This window comes from Artemia franciscana, chromosome 18 (genome assembly GCF_032884065.1).
Source record: "Artemia franciscana chromosome 18, ASM3288406v1, whole genome shotgun sequence".
In the NCBI taxonomy this organism is placed as follows: domain Eukaryota; kingdom Metazoa; phylum Arthropoda; class Branchiopoda; order Anostraca; family Artemiidae; genus Artemia; species Artemia franciscana.
In genome coordinates, this window is record NC_088880.1 from 21,978,770 (window position 1) to 22,000,746 (window position 21,977).

The 21,977-nt window shown below is 31.9% G+C and overlaps 1 protein-coding gene across 9 annotated transcripts in view; it reads right to left on the bottom strand.

Moving 5' to 3' along the window:
• Nucleotides 1–21,977, bottom strand: part of LOC136038751 (ets DNA-binding protein pokkuri-like) — a 194,271-nt gene that overhangs the window by 99,959 nt on the left and 72,335 nt on the right. For all 9 annotated transcript variants that reach the window (XR_010620291.1, XM_065722113.1, XM_065722114.1 and 6 more), the window contains 3 exons: nt 20,467–20,559; nt 18,649–18,849; nt 14,360–14,506 (listed from right to left, as the gene is read on the bottom strand). Coding sequence is in view for 8 of the 9 variants with exons in the window: in XM_065722113.1 (XP_065578185.1) it covers nt 14,360–14,506; nt 18,649–18,849; nt 20,467–20,553 (435 nt within the window). In the remaining variant the exon portion in view is untranslated. The remainder of the gene's footprint in view (nt 1–14,359; nt 14,507–18,648; nt 18,850–20,466; nt 20,560–21,977) is intronic.

The window sequence follows — 21,977 nt, forward strand, 5'->3', positions numbered from 1 at the left end:
AAAGGAGAAAGGATAACCCTCCAAAAAACAGAAAGAAAACACCAATGAAATAGTCAATACATTTTCAAGGACAATTCAATCTATTATATTTAACAATAATAATTGTTATTATTATGCGCGCAAAACATATATTTATGCTAACAGAATCAAAGGAAAGTGGGCAGTAATAGAATCAATGTGCCATTATGTGTGGAGCAGAAGAAAATGAAAGAAAGTAGTGAGTTTTGAATATTTTAAGAGTCAAATTCATCAAATTCAAGTGAGGAATGGAAAAAATATTCTTTTTTCTTTTTGTTTTGGCAAATATAAACTACACTGTTAAAAATACATACCAATAGCGATGGCGGGGGGAAGGGGGGCCATGCACCCCTGGAAACCTGGGACTATAAAGTAATTATAACGAAACCAAAGGGAAAAGAGCAGAATAGGGGAAAAACATGGAAAAAATGTGTGTTTCCCCATTGTTGGCTGCCTGTCAATAGATTTTGACCCTAATAACGAAAATTTAAGTTCTGCTTTGTGACTGAGTGAACCCTTTCAGTTTTCCACAAATATGTTTTCTATATGATTTGGATGGAGTAACATAAAAAAATCAGTTTCCTCATAGTAATGAATGGTAAGTAAATAACGATCCTTGTCAGTAACGAAAATGTAAGAGCCTAACTATTGATAACATTCAATCAAAGAATCAGGTTTTTACAGTGATCCTGAATATGTGTTTGTTTATTAGTAATTAGTGCAGTTATTAGTACACAAGAAAGTTCGTACAATTATAGAAAACACAAGGAAAACAACTTAATAAGGATACGTTATTATTTGTTTTATATTATCGTTTATTGTTTTTTTAGGAGTGATTGTATTTATTTAGTTGTCAGTTTGAAAAAGATTTAACTTTTTACAGTTATGAAGTATAAAGAGCAGAATAGAGGAAAACCATTCAAATTATTAAGAATAGAGGAAAGCATTCAAAATTAGATTAAAAATATTGAATTAAAAATTTTTATTTGATTTTCTTAATTTTAGTTTTAATGTTTTACTTTGAACAAATTACTTTGAAAATGCGCTACTTCTTATAAACAATTGAGTCTAAAAGCATTAAATATTTTGATGTTTGATAACCAAGTTCAAAACCGCCGATATTTTTAAAAAGTATCCGTCCAACGCATCGGCATTGCTCAACAGAATTGAATGCTGGAAATCAAATGCTTAGTTTTTGCAAGTAGGCTATTTGTATTATTTGTAATTAATTGATTTTTTTATTTTTATATACTTTTACTTTAATTGACACACTTTTTCCATTGCCTTTAGAAAAACATTTATCTCTAAGCTTCATTAAATAAAAAAACAAATAAGTTTTTTCAATTGAAAGTAAGGAGCAACATTAAAACTTAAAACGAACAGAAATTATTATGTATATGAGGGGGATTGCCCTTCTCAACACCTTGCTCTTCAAGCTACTGTTTTACGGCACTTTAAAAAAGTTACAAATTGTTCTAATTAAACGACATTGTATTTCAGGAGTTGTTTTTAAAAAAATAGGACGAAATTTAAGCTTTAGTGTAAGGAGCAAGGTGTATAGGAGGGAGCAGCCCCCTCGTATATATAATAATTTCTGTTCGTTTTAAGTTTTAATGTTGCTCCTTATTCTCAGTTGAAAAAACATATTTTATTTAAATATTATTTCCGATCGTTTTTCAAACAACTTCGGAATACCTGGCTCCACCTCCACAGAAAATCCCCCTCCCCACAGAAATATCCTCTGGACAACTCATTACTGGCAAAAATCAACCCTGGACAATTACCCTTAGAATCTCCACGCCTAAAATTGAATTGGTAAAGAGAAAGCAAGACAAATAAAGAAATTTTGCATAGGAATTCTGGCGAATTCACCTCGTGTAAAACTCCCCCTGAAAAGTTCACCCCCTGGAAACTTCCCTCTCCATGAAAGATTCTCCCCGTGGAAAATCCTCCCAGCGGAAAATTCTTCCTCCCCTACCTACCCAAAAAATGTATGCATACTTCCCAATAGCAAATAAAACAATGGGTAAATTTCGTAACTTAAAAACCTTTCCCCAGGAGATGTAGGGGGTCATTTTATCTCTAAAATAGTTATTTGGCCTTTCAATTATGCTAAGGAAAAAGTCTATCTGAAAATTTCAAAAAAAAATTCAAAATGATCAGACGATTTTGGGAAAAAGTGGTGTGGGAGGGGGCCTAGTTGCCCTCCAATTTTTCTTGTCGCTTAAAAAGGGCACTAGCACTTTTCATTTATGTTACAATGAGCCCTCTCTTGAAGTTTTGGGGCCACTGGGTTGATACGATCACCCCTGGAAAAAAAAACAAACAATGAAACAAATAAACACGCATCCGTGATCTTTCTTCTGGCAAAAATTACAAAATTCCACCTTTTTGCAGATATAAGCTTGAAACATCTAAAGTAGGGTTCTGTGATACGTTGAATTCGACGGTGTGATTTTCATTAAAATTCTATTGCTTGGAGGGGGTCTTTCCCCCTTTTTTTCGAGAATAAGGCTCGTAGCTTTTGAAAGGTAAGACTAAACTTAATGAAACTTATATATTTGGAATCAGCATAATAATCCAATTCTTTTTTCATATATCTATTGTTATGAAAATTCAGTTTTTTTTAAGTTTCAATTACTATTGAGCCGGTTCGATCCTCACAGTTAGTTACCACGAACTGTTTGATTACCCATCAAAATCCCAATAGAGATCATTGAAATACTGATCGTTCTTTCTGCGTTACCAAATGTATTGTATTCATAAAACTTAGCAGTATCATGAAATGTAATTAAACAAATAGAAAAAGTTTTTCAATTAAATTAAGGAGCAAGTTTAAAACTTAAAACAAATATAAATTACTCAGTAGGGAAACTGCCCCCTTCTCAACACCTTGTTTATTAAAAAAAATTTCTTGCTTTGAAAAATTTTATTTTCCCAATTGTATTTTTTTTTTAAATTTAAAAAGAGCCAAACTTCACAGTAAAGAGTAAGGAACTAAGGAGGAGACAGCCCCCTTCATATAAAGAAAAGCGGTCCCCTAAATCCCTGGTTAACTGCTTTTAAAATGTGTTAATAATAATTGGACATTGATTAATACCGTACTACGTTTGAATTTGCAATTTTGGATGAATTTTGAATATACTTAAAAAATTAGCGGTGAATAGTAACTTTGGTAAATAGTTCTTGTTAATACTACTGCAAAAGAATTTTGGTGGGATAAAAAGGAGTATTATTGTTTGTACGGATGGAAATTCTGTGAGACTTTTGATTTTCTACATAGCTGAAGCCATGACAACCTCTACAACAGGATTTTCTTATCGATAAATACATTGAATTCATTTCCTTAAATACATTAAAGTACCTCATATAAATAGAAAAAGAAAATAAAACATTCTAAAATTGCTGAAAACTAAGTTCCTAGAAGTATTTGCCATCCCCAAGAAGTTTCCTGGCGGGGTGATGATGAATTGTCTTGCCTTTTCCATCACTGTGCTGGTAGATATGGAAATGTAACGTTTTAGCTGTTTAGAAAAAAATAATTTAATTAATTCCTACTCCCATCCTACCTCTTTCAACATTTATCTGAAACCTCATGAAGAGTAAGCAGTTTGTCTATTAAATATACTTTTTTTTTAAGAATCTACACTACCCCACCTAAACAAAGAATCCCCCTCAATATAGCTGATACGCAATTACAGATTACCCAACGTAGCGTAGTTTTATTACAGATAAAGCGAATCAACTTGGTTGAATCCAGTACTGCCACCGTGTGTCATTACTCCTTTTGTAACTGGGAAGCCTAAAATATAGTTATTGATACTTTTAAATCAATTGCCTCATCAGAATCTTAAATTGATTGCAAATTTGTCCTCTTCGGGGTAAAGTCGTAATTTGGTGCCCTAAAATAACAAGAAAACAAGACTTTCCCCTGACGCAATCTGCATGGTCACTTAAAAAAGAGCTTTAAATTTATGTTTGAATGAGCTCCCTCCCAATTATCTTGGACCTTCAGTTTGATACATTCACCCCTGGGAAAAATCAAAACAAATAAAAATGCATCGACGGTGTTTCTTCTGAAAAAAAAAAAAAAAAATGCGAAATTCCACATTTTGAAGATTGAAGCTTGAAACCTCTTTGGTAGGGTTCTCTGATATGATGAATCTAATAAAGGGATTTTGAATAAGATCGCTTGCTTGTTTGGGGGTGTTTCCCTTTTTTCGAAAATCAGGCAAATTTTCTCAGATTTTTGGTTTTGGGTGGGAAACAATAAGCTAATTTTTTTTTTTTATATATTTAGAATCAACATAAAAAGCCAATACTGTCGGCATAGCAATTTTCATGAGAATTCCATTTTTAGTTTTGGTGAATATTGGTCCAAGTCACTACTTACTTCCATTTTTTATTAATATTTAGGAGATTTAAGTTTGAGGGTAGAACTGTCCTGTTATGAAAGAGGTACATTTTACATGACCGTTATAAAATCAAAACGTGGTATCTATGCAGGCATGAGGATTTTGAGCATCTCTACTCCTTCTGTAAACTATTCTAAAGCGTAGAAAATTGCATAAAAACAAGTCTACATCTGCTATAATCTACGGAAGCAATGAATCTTTCTGTGATTTTGGTTTGAATTTGATTTTATTTTAAAATTAAATTCATGATAATTATTGTTGATTATATAGATTGGTTTCTTTACCAGGAATCCTCGTCGTTTAAAATTTACTGTATTTGGTTTCATTTTGCGTACAATTTAAATTGTTCTTTTTATTTGAGAGTTTTTTCTAAAAGTATTTAAAATAAACTTATTCCTACGAAAAAATTCAATGTCATGGAAATATATTCCATGTCATCCAATCACCACTGATATTTTGGCGTTTGGCCCTCCCTCTGAAAAATTTTCGACCGGTACCCTTGATACATGTTGTTTTCAATGAAAGGCAAGTAACAAGCAAGCCGTTCGTACAGTCTGACAGGGGGGTGGCATCACCATTACTTAGTAACCTTAGTTAGCCTCTTGATATTATTTTTGGTCGCGTTGCTGTTGATGTTATGACAAATAGAAAAAACGCTAAGCGAAATGCGAATAGTCTTCAATAAAGCACAAATGACACTCTGGCCTTCAGAAGTTTTAGGTGGTAAATTCCGTTCACTTTGCATTTCTGTTAAATCAGCATCTGTAATTATAAATAAGCATAATGGTCTTTGCACAGAAGTAGCTATAGTTCTTTGTGATCGATGAGATTATTCATTTATTTTATGTTCATTTTGGGATTCATTGGTAGCATGGGCGCACGTAGCTTCTTGTTTAAGGGGAGGGGCAGCCAATTCTGTTATGAAGGGTGGGGGAGCTGAAGTTATGTTGGGAGTTCAAAAAACTTTACATTGCCAGCAAGTTCTATCATACCTAAGAAATCTTTATTAATAAGTAATCACCAAAAATAATAAATCATCAAAAAGCTTCAGCGTTAGTCTTCTTTGATTAGAGCTAAATATTTCCAAGAAAGATAAGTACTTCTTGTGTGACTTTTATTCCGTCATTCCAGCTGTTCATTTCCAGCTTTTTCAATCATCTGTCTTATGTCAACTCCTTTTTTAGCCATCTAACTTTTTTCAACTGCTTTTTCAACCATCTGCTTTTTCAGTCATATCTAATGTAAATTTGAAGTTCTAGGCGGGAGGGCATCTGTCCCCCCCCCGTAATTCCATGATTGGTAGTAAGTTCTGTTTGCTTAAGTTTGTATTGCTATATGACTTTATTTTCGCTCGTTTTAGGTTTTAATATTAGTGCTTTAATTTTTTTAGAAGAAATTATTTTTTTCGGATTTTTTTTTTAAATTGATGTTAAAAAAAACTGTATTTAAATTGCGAGGTACTAATTTTGAAGTCTACTCTTAATGATTATGACTCAACTACTTTACGTCAAGTCATTTACATTATTATATTTAGAAAGACTGAATAAATTTATTAAAATAAAGTGGATTTAAGAGTATTCAAAACTAGAGTATTCAAAAAAAAGACGACCTTAGGTTTCTAATAGAAAAATTAAATTGACATAGCTCCTAATAATTCATTCCTATTAATATATCCCTTTGTTTCACTCTGACATTTCTGGAATGTCGTATTAGCATCCTTGCATTTTTTTTCTTTTTACTTTCTTTGGTGGTTTATTTTTTTCATTTTTTAAATATATTTCTTCAATTCTTTCCGACGATTAGGACTTTTTCAAGTGTTTCTATATTCCTCCAAATTTTCTCCTTTTCTCATCTCACAATTTTCCACAACTTGACTTAAGAACAAATTCTAAATCTTTGTGCATCCATTACTGTTTTTTTGGTTGCTCTTGCTATTTGCTTTTTTACGTTTTCGCATTTGTTTGAATAAAAATTTTCTTTCAAAAATAATAATTTTTATTCGTTTAATTTAATAGTTTTTGTTTCACTCTTTTTGTATCATCCCCCCACATGCTTGGATCCAGGGGTTCATTTTACTTGTAGTTATTTACTTACTTTGTTTTACACGTATTGAAGAAAAAATACTCGTCTAAACCCGAAGATACGAAGAGCAGATATATTTGTCCCAGGCTCCGTCTTACAGACTGTTCTTTCAGAGGATATACTTCTTTTTAGCACTAACATATATCCCTACATAGGAGGGGACTGGGGTAAGGGAGGAAGGAATAGGTTGACAAATCATAATACCTAGGGTTTAAAAATAAAAAAATTACTAGCATTTTGACTCATACCTTTTCCTCCTCCCTATAGAATCATGGGTTTGTATATGTCAGCCTATTCATTAGTTTAATTCAGGATAAATTAGATGCAGTTGGTTCTATTTTTACCTTTCTTATTTATTTGTGTCCTTCTAATACAAGTTATAATTCATTGTACGTCTTTTTTTCATGTTTCTGAGACATTGCATTTGTCGAAGATAGTCAATCTGTCAATGACTTGAAGACAAACAATCTTTCTTTTGTTTTTTATTTTGGCCAAGTAGTTCTCTCATAGACGAAGGATAGCCTTCCAGAGATCCAGATATTGTTTGAATTTGAATGAAATCTGACAGAGCGTGAATAATTGAATTCTAAGCAACAGGGAATTTCCCTGGCTGAAATTTTTGAATCGCTAATCCTGTTACATAATACGATGCTGAGTACTCGATATAACAGCACGATGGACTAATTAAGCATATTTCGGTTTAGTCCCCCCATGTGGATTGATTCTCCCCTTGTCTTCACCATCACCACTGTCTACACAATTTCTAATTGGTCTGTACGATAAAAGACAAATTTTACGCATGGAACATACTAAATCATTCATTCTTTTTTTCCTTATTTACATAAAATATATCTTTCATTTTTTGATTAGACCACAAAATATTATTACGGATATTTTGAACTCATTGACGGTGGTGAAATAAAAGGGGGGGTACCCCAAACCAGTTGGCTAGTAGCGTCGAATATGGCTAGGGGAATTTGAATTATAGTTTGATTGATGCTGTCTTATTAACAAGTTTTCAGATATGCTGTTTCCTCAAAACGTGAGTCTTGGTAGGAGTAAAAAAAAAAATGGATTATAAAATCTTCGCGCCAAAACTATAAGGCATATCTGACACCTTTTCCAAAAATTAGCCATTGTTTCCCTGCAAGTCCATTAATAAAGGTGAGTTTGCAAGCCAATACCCAGTGCTCATCTATAATTAATTTATCATGACTTTTGAAGTAAGAATTTTTATTTTATACTTGTGAAAATCGAAAGCTTAAAAACAGGACCCATAGCAACCCACTCTGGAGAGGAATAGCAAAATATTACTTTCAAGATAAGTTTCAAGATAAGGATTTTAGAATATATTCTCAAGTACAAATTACACTTTGCGTGTGTCTGGAACAAAATCGAGTATATTTAAGCACAAGCATAGATAACAGGCTAAAACTTGTAACTTCAGTGTGAACTAGCATAGTCGTGTAAGAAATTGCCAACTACAGTTACGATTTGTGCCAGTATGGAAATTGGAAACTTTTCCCTGTGTATATAACTTTTGAAAGCTTATGTCCTAGCTTTTCAAATGTATCCTTTTTCAGAATACAAGTATATCTCTATTTTGCTTAGCAGAATCAACCAAATATGTGGCTCACTCGCAAGACATGTTGATTGTGGTAACCAATGAGGCAGCCAATTACGCACATGAGCTCAAAAACTGAAAGGCGTGTTTTGAGTTTTATTTTCATCTTATCAAGGAGTAATTACTTATAAAAACTTTTCTAAAGTCACAAAGATAAGGAAATATAAATGGGATGGAAAATGCTCCTTTGTTCGACTATGTCTAGGAAAGAGAAATGATAATGTAACATGTTTTGGGAAAAGCAGAAACGCTCAAATATATTGAAAACCAAATAAAAAGGAGAAAAACGATTCAACTCATCAGTAGAATCGGCTCAGACTAAGGGGTGGACTGTAAAATTATGTTTTACAAAAATGGCACGCAATGTTTTTGGATTACTGTAGAAGACTTGAGTTTAGAATCAAAGGAGGAATGAATTCATTAATGATGCTTATTTTTACTACTCTTTTGAAATATTCAATGCTATCAAAATACTTGTTTTTCATAAGTTAATTTAACAAGCTATACAATGGGTAAGCTGCTACAAATTTATGTGATTGAGGAAAGTTTAAAATCCGATCAAGAGCAAAGTACATAAAACCAGATTAAACAAAGAAGCCATAGTTCACCAACATATACATATTCACACATATGCAAATATGTATTTTTATACCATAGCTTCTTTTCTGAAGGAAGGGGACTAATCTTAAGAGTTTCTCCCAAATAGGAAACTGAAAAGACTAAAAACTTAGATCAGTTCTTGAGAGCAAATCATAAATGCCATCTAATTTTGCCAAGTAGCGCTGTGCTTCTATTGTTGGGAATGAAATCAGCAGTTTTGCCACTTTTTTCTATCCAGCTCCGTAGCCCCGTAACGTCTAGGATGTATATATTTCAACATTCTGTTAAAATTTTTGTTTCTATAATATTAAAAGAGCAAAATGTTCCTACATTTTCCTTAGCTTTCCTACCTACCCTACATGTCTGCTCCTATCTTTTCAAGTAAAACCCGAGAATTAACAAATTACAGAAGAATTACAAAGAATATTATTGACAAAATACATTTAGAATTAATATATTGTTATTTTGTCCTCTGCTTAAAACAATATTAATTTCTTTCAAAAACGACGGGTGTTCTTTACAGACTAGCATAGTGATTGGAGGGTGCCACAATTGTTAACATTATTATTATCATGATTATTGTTGCTAGTATATTATATTGCTATTTCTACCATTATGACAAAAATCAACTTTCTCCGTTCCATTGCTCTGAAAGTTTATATTTTTCATAATTAGGGCTTTTCTTTCTTTTTGGGCTTTTCCAGACATCGGGTGTTCTTTGTAATTGAATTCAAAAGGAATAAACTAAAATTTAAAAAAGAGCAAACTAGACCCCCTTTAGATTTTTTATAATACACCCCCTCCTCCTAAATGTTTATGCAGTGAAATCACTGATGGTTTGAATGATACTTATGCAAAAACAGAAAGCAAACCAATGTAATGCAAAGTTCTTAACAAATTTTGAAGTACACCTTTTACTCTTCTCTTCATATGGAAAAAAGTCACGAGAATGGGATTTACAAACCAAAGAATGATTTTTCTCCCCTGTATCTTTTCTTAAACATAAAGTATAAGATTCACTGCACTTTTTAGGAGCAAATTGTAATTAAAGGGCAATTAGTCCCCCTCCTATTCACTTTTTACCATCATGTACCCTCCGTAACCCAAATTAAACCGAAAATCATGTGAAATACCATTTTTCAAGGTTCAATCAGGTTTAGTTAGAAAAAGGAAATAACTAAACTTAAAATACACTGTTCTGTGACAAAACTCACGTTGAGACCCAAACACTAAATAAAGATCAAACACTAAATAAATATGCCTTCTGGGATGATATGATCCGTGCAGCTCCAAGGGTGGGGGCTCTAACTCATGCGGAACTGCAATTTTTTCACAGTAGGCTTAGTAAAGAAAAAGGGGGTATGTTTGGCCTTGGATAGCTAATTGTCAAGAAACATTCATATCATTGCTCTTTCAACCCTTGGGTCCTCATGTTTTTGTCTCCGGTGGATTTCAAACCTGGGAGCCTTTGGCCTCGAAAGCCCTATTTTAAAGCAGATCTGCTGGAAATGGGCTAAAAAGTTTTTTTTTTCCAGTTTGCTACAAACCAATATCCTTGAATTAGTTGTGAAAATGGGACTTTAACACACAAAAAAGTTGAATAAAAACAATAGTTGATAAAATTCATTTTGATAGAAAAGGGAGAGCCCTATTTTAAAGCAGATCTGCTGGAAATGGGCTAAAAAGTTTTTTTTTTCCAGTTTGCTACAAACCAATATCCTTGAGTTAGTTGTGAAAATGGGACTTCAACACACAAAAAAGTTGAATAAAAACAATAGTTGATAAAACTCATTTTGATAGAAAAGGGAGAGCCCTATTTCGGAAGCCCTATTTTAAAGCAGATCTGCTGGAAATGGGCTAAAAAGTTTTTTTTTTCCAGTTTGCTACAAACCAATATCCTTGAGTTAGTTGTGAAAATGGGACTTCAACACACAAAAAAGTTGAATAAAAACAATAGTTGATAAAACTCATTTTGATAGAAAAGGGAGAGCCCTATTTCGGAAGCCCTATTTTAAAGCAGATCTGCTGGAAATGGGCTAAAAAGTTTTTTTTTTCCAGTTTGCTACAAACCAATATCCTTGAGTTAGTTGTGAAAATGGGACTTCAACACACAAAAAAGTTGAATAAAAACAATAGTTGATAAAATTCATTTTGATAGAAAAGGGAGAGCCCTATTTCGGAAGCCCTATTTTAAAGCAGATCTGCTGGAAATGGGCTAAAAAGTTTTTTTTCCAATTTGCTACAAACCAATATTCTTGAGTTAGTTGTGAAAATGGGACTTTAACACACAAAAAAGTTGAATAAAAACAATAGTTGATAAAATTCATTTTGATAGAAAAGGGAGAGCCCTATTTCGGAAGCCCTATTTTAAAGCAGATCTGCTGGAAATGGGCTAAAAAGTTTTTTTTTTCAATTTGCTACAAACCAATATCCTTGAATTAGTTGTGAAAATGGGACTTTAACACACAAAAAAGTTGAATAAAAACAATAGTTGATAAAATTCATTTTGATAGAAAAGGGAGAGCCCTATTTCGGAAGCCCTATTTTAAAGCAGATCTGCTGGAAATGGGCTAAAAAGTTTTTTTTTTCAATTTGCTACAAACCAATATCCTTGAATTAGTTGTGAAAATGGGACTTTAACACACAAAAAAGTTGAATAAAAACAATAGTTGATAAAATTCATTTTGATAGAAAAGGGAGAGCCCTATTTCGGAAGCCCTATTTTAAAGCAGATCTGCTGGAAATGGGCTAAAAAGTTTTTTTTTTCAATTTGCTACAAACCAATATCCTTGAATTAGTTGTGAAAATGGGACTTTAACACACAAAAAAGTTGAATAAAAACAATAGTTGATAAAATTCATTTTGATAGAAAAGGGAGAGCCCTATTTCGGAGGCCCTATTTTAAAGCAGATCTGCTGGAAATGGGCTAAAAAGTTTTTTTCCAATTTGCTACAAACCAATATTCTTGAGTTAATACACAAAAAAGTTGAATAAAAACAACAGTTGATAAAACTCATTTTTGATAGAAAAGGGAGGGAGGGAGATAGAAAAACATCAAAATACTATTCGCCTCAGATTACTTTCTTTCTGCAAAATATTGTTAACAAAAATATTTGCTTTAAGGTTCAATGTTCTTGATAAAATATGCGATTCTGCGACGAGCCTACAACAGTATCCTACACCGAAAGGACAAAATATCATTGGATTTATTAGTATCAGATCTATTTATTCACCGGACCAGAATTATAAAGTTATTTGGGACGGCAAAAAAATTGTGTAAGTAATTTCTTATGCCAAGCTGCATTTACATTTATAATTAAAACGAAATGAAAATATAGGAAAACAGGTATAATATTTCAGTAAGCAAATAGACAAAAAAAAGTGGAAAAGATAAAACTAGCCTAATATAAACAAAATATGTAAAGAAAAGGGGAGAAAACACAAACCTTGTGTAAAAAACGTAAAAAAAGAAAAAATGATCGCATCTTAAAACACCCTTTTATTTACCTTTTATTTATATCAAATGAAGCAGCTGAGCACAAAGCAAGACCAACAAGACAGGATAGGTTTGTCAGATAATCAATTTTGTTGATGTTAGGCTATTTTTATTTTCCTTCCCTTTTTTTACCCCGTTGACAAAGGCTTCCGGACGTGAAGCCAAAGTACTAAGACTTGTATTATTATGCGTGAAAAAAATTTTGTTTGTTTATTAATTGTCTCACTGAAAAATTATACACATTTTTCTGCATTTTCATTTCGTTTTAATCGTAAAAAAAAAAATCCCAAACAAAAACATGCAACAGAAACTTAAACATCGTTGGTTTACAATGGTGTAATTTGGCAGATTCAGTGGGCATAAGCGCCTCTCGATTAAAAAAAAGTATACCGTTTCTGGGAGTACTTTCATTGAAAATATATTTTTTGTATTTTCATAAAACAAAATGAAAAAACAGAGCAAACTAGCCCCCTCTTTAGATTTTTTAAAATACATCCCCCCCCCCTAAATTTTCATGATGTTCTGTAAAAACAGAAAGCAAACAAATGCGATACAAAGTTTTTTATTTTATTATATATTTTTAATATTAATTTGTGGGGGTTTAGCGTTAAATAGGTTTGTTAATTTTTCCTCTTTCGGCTTCTTGGTTAAATAAATCTACCATGTATCATAATATCAAAAATAAAAAAAGATTCACAGTTTTGAAGGGCAAAATGTATAGTAGTTACATAGCATTAAATGTATAAACCAGAATCCATTTGAAGCTTTTCTTTAAAGTTTCAAAAAAGATGTAAGTAATACAAGCAGAAGCTTGAGCACAGGGTGATCAATGGTAAGTAGCCCCACAAAGGCAAACACTCTTACTTGTTCATAACTTGAACCACTAATCTATTTCAAGATTACAAGATTTGATAATTCTGTCTAAGCTATACCATGAAATTAAAACATCGTTTTCATTCCACGAAGAGATGGGCATGTTACAAAAAACAGGATCTTGATGAAGCTTCGCATATTAAAAAAGAAAAAAACTAGTAATTTACTAATTTATTGCAAAATTTTTGTGATCATCAAGATAAATTTGATAGTTGTCCCAACACTTACGTTAGTTAAAGAAAATACAAATACAAACAAAAAAGAAAACGATAAGAAGAAAAGAAACAAAAACACAGTCCTCCGAGTACAAGAACCCCCCCCCCCTCCCTCCAAAAAAACTATAGCTTCCAATTATGTCATTATGCAAAAATAAAATTTGAAAGAACAAAGTACGTCAATAACAAAAAATAGACATTGCAAGAAATATGTAATAAGAAATTATACGTAATAAGACGTTATAAAAAATGCAAAATTTTAAGTCATCTCACCCGACAGTAAATCGTTGTTTTGGTTAGTGCTGTTTTCTACATGTTGCATTAAATGGTAAAAACAAATTGTCATTTAACTGGGGAAAATAACATTTCGTTATTGACGTTTGTTGAGTGTGTTTTTGTCTCATTAGTTCCATTCTAATTTTTGCAGAGCATCTGACTTTGGAGTTCCTTTTATTTAAAATATCGCCATCTAGTTTTACATACAAATTGTGACGTAGATGGCACAAATTCGAGACAATTAAAACAGAAAGAACCAAAAGGAAAATCGTTGTACGCTTAGATACATTTGGAAAATCTTATTGAATCATGTGGAATCAAGATATATTCAGAGTATTAACGAACAAATAGCCATAAATAATTTCGGAGACCCCACTAGCTAAGCATAAAAAATTGAAAAGGAATCATAACGAAAAAAACGAGGATAATCAAGGCCAGTGAAAAAAAGAACATTAATAAACGAATATCTCGGTTGAGACCTACACTTAACTGTATCGATAAAGAATTAGAAATAAAAGATACGCATAAATTCCACAAGACAGTGTGAAAAGACGAACCTTAAAAACAATTCTATGCTGAGGCAAAATTCACCTAGGAAAAATTTAAATAGTATTCTTCGTTGTTTCACTCACTGTGATTATCCTGGTTTTTCTTCGCTATTCTTATTTTTTATTGCTGTTTTTTTCATTTGTCAACCTTCCTAAGAACACGGAGACGTTCAATTCAAAAAATTCAAACTTGAAGCTTGAAATAAGGTTACCTTTGCAGAAATCAGGAGGTTCCCACCACCTTTATCATCTGAAGAATTCTGCCCTGGAATATTTTTCTTCTTCTGGATATCGTTGATCGGGGACTTGACAGTTGTATCTGGCTGCGTCACTGCTTTCTCGCATTTAACTTGTTTGTTCTGAAAAATAACGACTTTCAACGGACTCTCTGATATATATTCTTCATTGTGCTTCGCTATTTGTAGCAAAGCATCTCGAAGGAGAAGAAAAGGGTATATTCAACATATGACAATAAATTATTAAAGACAGAGTTTACATTAGGGAAATAGCGTTTGAATATTGCTGCCACTTTTCACCATTTTCCTAAAAAATTTTGCCGCGATTAACTACAGATTTCTTCTATTTAGAAGTTTTAAATTCGCTTGAAGAAAAAAAAAATCCGACGAAATAAATCTTGTAAGATCAGAAGAAATTTTTATGAAATTATCAGGCCTTATACTCTAAAACAGAAACTATTCATAAATCACCAAACTTGACAACATAGGCTTCCCACATGTGTTGACTTATCACCTTTTTAATACCGTAGTTCTAATTGAGGCATAAAGAAATGGTTACTTTTTAAGGTTGATATAAAAAAATTTGAATACTCCTTATACATCACGTAGCAATATTTCTCTTAGAATAACCTAAATCAGTGATTCCACTCTTTATCGCCCCCTGAGGTTTGTTACTCTGAACTTATGCGTATTCACCTGAAGGAGACTTAAAAGGTTTGGTATCTTTTTTTCGAGTTGTCCATTAGGCATGTTTATACTAATGAAAGTTTCTGTTTGTATACAACACCGTTTAAACAGTGCATGAGGTCATTGCAATCCTATCATGTATCTTAATGCTATTTAAATACATATGAATAAGACATCATACACATGATAATGTTTTTTTTTTTAAAGATTCTACACTATAGTCAGCCGAAGGTTTAACCTGGTGCACATGACCCACCGAAATATTATTAGGCCCACCAGTGGGGCCTGTACCCCACTTTAGGAATCGCAGACCTAAAAAGAAGTTACGAGCAAACTATATTCTAAATATGTCAAATTAATGAATTTAACATTACGTTACACACCTTCAGATATAATATTTACCTTCAGTGCTTTATTTGAATGAATTCCCGGTTTTGCAGTAACATAATAATTATAAGTTAACATAATAATTATAATAACATAATAATAATTGCAGTACATAATAATTACATAATAATAATTATTATCTGGTGGTTAGACCCGGAATTCTACTTAAGGTATACATTTCCGGTACAAGTATCTCGTATGTTAATTTTCTCCAATCTTATGGTTCTAATGTTTCGACCCACTATCATTTGATGGCTAAGATTCAGCTTCACCCATCTACTGGATTGGTTTTTTTAAAATTTGATTTGCGTTTAATTTAGATTGAAAAATAATTTGAAAATAGGCGAAATACACACGAAAGTAGAAAATTTTCCGATTTTTAAGCAGCTTTATATCGAAGAAAAGTTCTAAGTAATGTCATAGTTCTGTCTCAATGAATGAATATATTTAAAGCTAATGAATCTAGTGGTTTAAGAGTCTTCGCTTAAAGGTATATGTTACAGCAGTAGACTTGGTGTGAAAATTACATGTTTCATAGGGAATATAAACTTAAGGGACCTACAATAAGAGTAGGTCTTAGTCGTCTTGTCGTGATTTTAGTTCTGTTTCTCAATCTGTTCGGATCTTTAAAATTTATTCTTCATTGACCGACTTGGAATAAACTTAATATTCTTCATTTATTGTGTATTACTGTGAGTGACTTAGAGTTAGAGAGGATTTCTCTAAATCATATCCGGTTTTTAGTCTGGTACTTATGGCATACGCTACCAGATGCCTCTGATTAGTATCTTCCTACTAAACACAAAATTGTTCAAACCAGCAACAGATTTTTTTTTATCTGGTATAAAGCAAATTTGACTTTGACAAGTATTTGATAAAAATCAACTGGGTCACGGTATGCCTATATGGAGCTGATGATAGCCAGGTTAAAGTAACAAACTCTGGTTTTGACTTTAGTGTTATCTGTGTCTTATTCGTAACGCTAGTAGCACTCCTTTTTATAAAACAAAATACTAAATTATACGCAAGCTAACTATCATTAATATAGTTTAATTAAGAGCAAGATTTCCGTTTATAGATAGGTATGGTATTTAAAATGCATTTCAACCGGTTGAAAATATGTATAGCTACTAATTGTAGGTTTACCAATAGTTTACTTTTAGTACAGTAACCTAAGGTAATAAAATTATTTCCATTTCCTCCCTGGCTGTTCTGCTCCAAAATTGTAGTTAGTATGAGAACTTTAAATGTATATTCACCTCATCATTTAGGGTACTATTTTTTCACCTTCCTCTCTCTATTTTTCTCTCAGTGATGACTCACAATACCCCAAATAAATTTAAATGGTTCGGTAGCACCCTAAAATATGCCTGCTTTTAAATAATAAGTAGAAAAAGTTGTGAGTGAATATTTTCGACAGCATTCTTTTTGTTATCCTAGTGAAAAATGATAGTATTCCTAGATTCTGCAATCTTCTACTCCATCAGGATACATTCACATATGGTTATATTATTTTGAAACTACTGGAATTTTTTTTTAATATTTTTTGGAAATTTCATTAGCCAACCAGATATTAAAAATATGGAGTAGTAGATTTTTGCAGAAATACACAACAGAGAGAAGATTTTCGGACACTGGAGGATCGAAAGGATAAGGGAAGATGATTTCGCAACGATGAGTATTTGTATAGCGGGTATTAAGCTGCTACTCTATTTTTGTTCTTTGTGTTCTCAGAATATATTTAAACATGTCAAACAAGCAGATTGGATTAAATTTTTGGCCGAAAAACCTGTTTCTAAAAGCAAATAAACAATTGTGTTCTATTAGCAATACTGTTTTGAGGGGCTCCTTCCAGTCCATATTTCTTTAGTTGCCCATTTAATTCTTCTGCCAGTAGGAATTGCACATGACTGATAGCATAGATATTACTGATAGCATAGTATTAGATGCACATATATTTACATATGCGTAGTACTTAGCCTTAGATGGCGTTTCTATATTTTTTTTTTGTATAAGCTACTGTGGTTGTGGGATGATAAAAGCGATATTTAAATTCCTGATTTTATTTCAAAGTGACAGACTTAAATTCCTCTTTTTTGAATAAATCATGATCTAGGTAAATCAGCATTTGTAGACAAGTGACTTTCAAACTTTTTAGCCAGAAATGCAAAAGCTAAGCTTATATATTATTTCCCAGAAGCATCATCACTGAACATGAAAAAAACAAAGTAAGTAAACCACTTTAAATATAGCTTTTATCATCCCGCAACCACAGTAGCTTATACAAAAAAAAATATATAGAAACGCCATCTAAGGCCAAGTACTACGTATATGTATATAACTGTGCACCTAATACTTGTTCAGTTTGAAAATATATTTAGAGCAGTATAATAAAGGCGTTATTGCTTTTCTTCTCTGTTCAAAAATTCTCTCTGGACTAGAAATCTTTAAATACAGGGGCACAAAAATAAATCAAATTTCCATTAAAAAGTGGAAAAATCTATGACCCAGCTAGTTACAATTTTCAGTCAATGAAACTTTACAAGCACAGATTTTGTCACAAAACCTGAAGTTTAAGAAACCATTTTAACTTGTTTAGAAAACCTTCAATGAACGAGCGTTTGGAAAAAAAAATTCAAGACAAAAGATCAAATACAAAAATACCGTGACTTATAAGGAAAACAGAATTGAAGTCAGATGGATCTTTTTTGCTTTCTTTATCAATATAGTCTTTCGTCTTAGTTTTACTGAATTGTCGATATTAACTTATTTCTTTAACACAGTTCATGCGTAACTTTTGAAAATAATTCGATTAAATTAAAAAAAAATATATATAGTTCAATGACATGTCAGATAATACTTACTGTTTCTTTTTTTATGGAGCCAAATGAATGTAAACTTTATTTCTTTAAAATTTGTCTATACACCATCAGGAAGAAGATAAAATTAACCTTTTCACTTCTTATATTCTGGCACCGAACTCATTTAATCCAGTATGAAGAAAAAATATGTTTTTAGAGCACAACAAGAGCAAAGCCGTAATCAAGATGAGGAAGGGGGGCCACTTGTAACCCCCTTTCCAACGAGTATGAAATTCAAACGCTATGCTTTTAGAGTGAGTAATAAAAGACTAACAACGATAAAGTCGAAATATGTATTTTATGTAAATATTATATTTCTACAGTTCTTACTTTGATTGCGTTAAAGTAACTCTCGATCTCACTGGATTCAAGAGCTGTAAGAAGATCTGGAGGAGTTGAGCTGCTAACTTTTCCTTGAGGTGAGCTCTGGGAGGGAGAGCAAGACGAGTTTGTTGGTCCTCTAAATTTGTCACGCTGAGAAATAGATGCCATAACTTTATAGGGGTCAGCACTTGTCGAAACGGACAGTCCCTGAAAAAATACATAAAGTAAATATAGTAAATCCTCCTCATTTTATGTGTGTTACGATTCTCAGCGGTTTAGCTAAAAAACATTTTCAAAAGACTCAGTTACTTCAGGGATAGATAAATAGATAGATAATTTTTATTTGCAACAATTAAATAAATAAATATGATAAACAAGTGCACACGCCTGGTGGCATACTTTAGCACTGACAATGTTAAAATGTTACATACACTACGTATTCTCATATTTTCATAGTAGCCTATCCAAAAAAAATTTTACATTTATATTTCTTTTTTTTCTGATTGTGGGTGGATGACTCGTCTGTAATCTCGTTATTCTTGCTGCACAAAAATCAAATTTACAATTCATTGTTATTTGTTAAACAATAAGTAAATATTTTGTTAATGAATGTGTAAGCTAGTTTTAGTGTTTTTTTGACTCGTTTTAATCGTATTCCTGCAAAAAATTAATGTTGATGTTTCTTGCTGCAGTATTTTAAACAGGGCTGTCTAGAAATGTGTCCTCTATAAGGAGTCTAACTGGAAACTACATACTTATTGACGACATGACTGCCTGTCCATGGATTATTCTTTATGGTTGATTGTGCATGGCTATGCTGTTCGACCTATGTGGTTGTATGGATGAGTAGGGTTATGGCCTCGTTCAAGTGCTGGTCTATATTAGCCACTAATTTAGGAAAACAGTTTTTTTTTGTGTGTTTGTTCTGTTACATTGATGATTTCTCTTTTCATTATATATATATATATATATATATATATATATATATATATATATATATATATATATATATATATATATATATATATATATATATATATATATATATATATATATATATATATATATATCAGATGCTGTTTTTGTAGACTTTTTTACTCTTCACATACATGTCTCTTGTATTCTAAACTTAGATTTGCTGTTAACAATTTTTACTTGGAACTGTTGACAAAGCGTACGAAAATATATCGTTTTCTCAGGATTTAAAATTTCGATATAAACAGTGTCTAATGGAAGATTTAGAAACTCAATCTTTGTTATCATTCAGCGTGATTTTTTTTTCCACCATTACGGGAAAAATGGTTATCTCGAATATGGCAAAATGCATCAATGTACAAATAAATTGGAAAATGGTCTCAAGGATGATAATGAAGAGACGTTGCGTTAGAAAACTTTAGACGCGAAACGGAACTGTAAAAAAAAAAAAAAAAAAAAAAAAAAAAAAAAAATACAGGATGGAGTGGATGAGTAAAAAGAATGAAATTTTTCCCTCAGAGATTTTTTTTGCAGAATATTTGAGCAGATAATGAATTTTTTCCGGAAATTTATTGTCTATAATTTTCTTTTTTGCTTGGACTTTGTCTACTCCATTTCTACGGCGTCCATTCTATTCAATGTGCTATTTTATGTGTATTAAAAACCATTTGGGCAAACTGATTCGTAATTTTGATTATATATACTAGCCAATGTCTACCCATTTGCTGGCATACTTTTTTAAACTTTGGCTATTTATATATATATATATATATATATATATATATATATATATATATATGTATATATTCATTTAACTATTTATATATTTATGATCAAAAACCAACTTACGACAGCAGTGGACGAAGATATTTCACCAAGTCTTCCATCAAACTCCTGACACCACAAATAATCATCATCTAGAAACGGCATGTTCATCAAATACTAAAATAAAGTAAAATAAAATCAGAAGAGTTTTAATCCTCACTTCACAATGTATTTGTTTTGAAAAATACAAGTTTGATTATGTGACAGGTAAGAAGTAAGCTGTTGCAACCAGATGAATGTAATATGTAAACTTTGTCAATGTTATTATTCTTGACTTGAAAGAAATTACCTACAAAAATTGAACTTTTTTCAAAAATAAACTCAGTGAAGCCCGTTTGCCGTGGCCCCTCATAAACTACATATAAGCATAATTTCATAAATTTAGTATTATTCATTTGAGGTTATTCTGATTAATTACGGATCTTTAATAGAAGAAAACCTTTAAAGTGGAGATTTATTTTCCTACCACCCCCCTCCTCCTTACGAAAGAAACATTATTTTTGCACTTTTGTGCACAGATGAATGTTATGACGGCAGACACTATTGCTGATTTGTTTCTTTTGGATGACAAAATAGCTGGAATTCACGCTCCGTGAGATTAAACTTTATTATCGACTTTGGGTATAGGTATGAAATAAAACGGAACAAGCATAGACATCTATAGGATTTTACTTCATTTTTCTTAGATGGTGCTACTAGGCTATTAATAGAGTCTTCTTATCTGTTCCCAGATATGAATAAGAATTTTTTTCAAGATGTATAGTTTCAATGCAAACTTCTAGACACTATGGATAGCCAAATATCAAAACTGCCAAAGCTTCAATAATGGAGCTAACAAAGATTTTTTTTCAATAAATATAAGGCAGGGTATGAGCTATCTTGAGAGCAGTTTTGTAAATCCCTTTAGATTGGAATATCCCACTTGCAGAGCAATGAAATATGCATATAGCACTTACCAAAACAGTCTTGACCTAAGTTATCCTTCAAGTGATATGTCCTTATGGTCAATTGACAAAGAAAGAACGAAATAATTATTCCAGCATAGATAGAAGGCGTAATACAAACTATAAAAGTTGCGTGGCTATTAGGAAGAGACAAACGAGGGTTATAGCCACAACAAATTGAATTTTGTTTAGTTTTTAATTTGATCTTGACACTTCCTAGAAAAGACCGAACCCATCCTGTTGGAACTTAGACTTCTTTACCTGTGTTAGTGAAAAAGAATATAAAAGTAGATCAATTTTTATATAATTAATAATTTATGTTAGCTAGAGACATTTTGCCTGAAAGTTTAGTAGCCCGTTTTTCATCCAAACGCAAATCTTTAGGAAGAAAATATCTATTTCTGTGTTTACAAACCAGACAGTTTAGAATGATACTTTAATTGTTGTAATCCATGATTTAGAGTCATTTTCTTCCATATTTTCATACAATCGTAGCAAAGTACTTGATTGACCCTCGGCATTGCTGTTTGATGCCGATATTTTTAAGTAAAATGATAAATACTAACAGTTATGATAAAATCAAGCTAATCG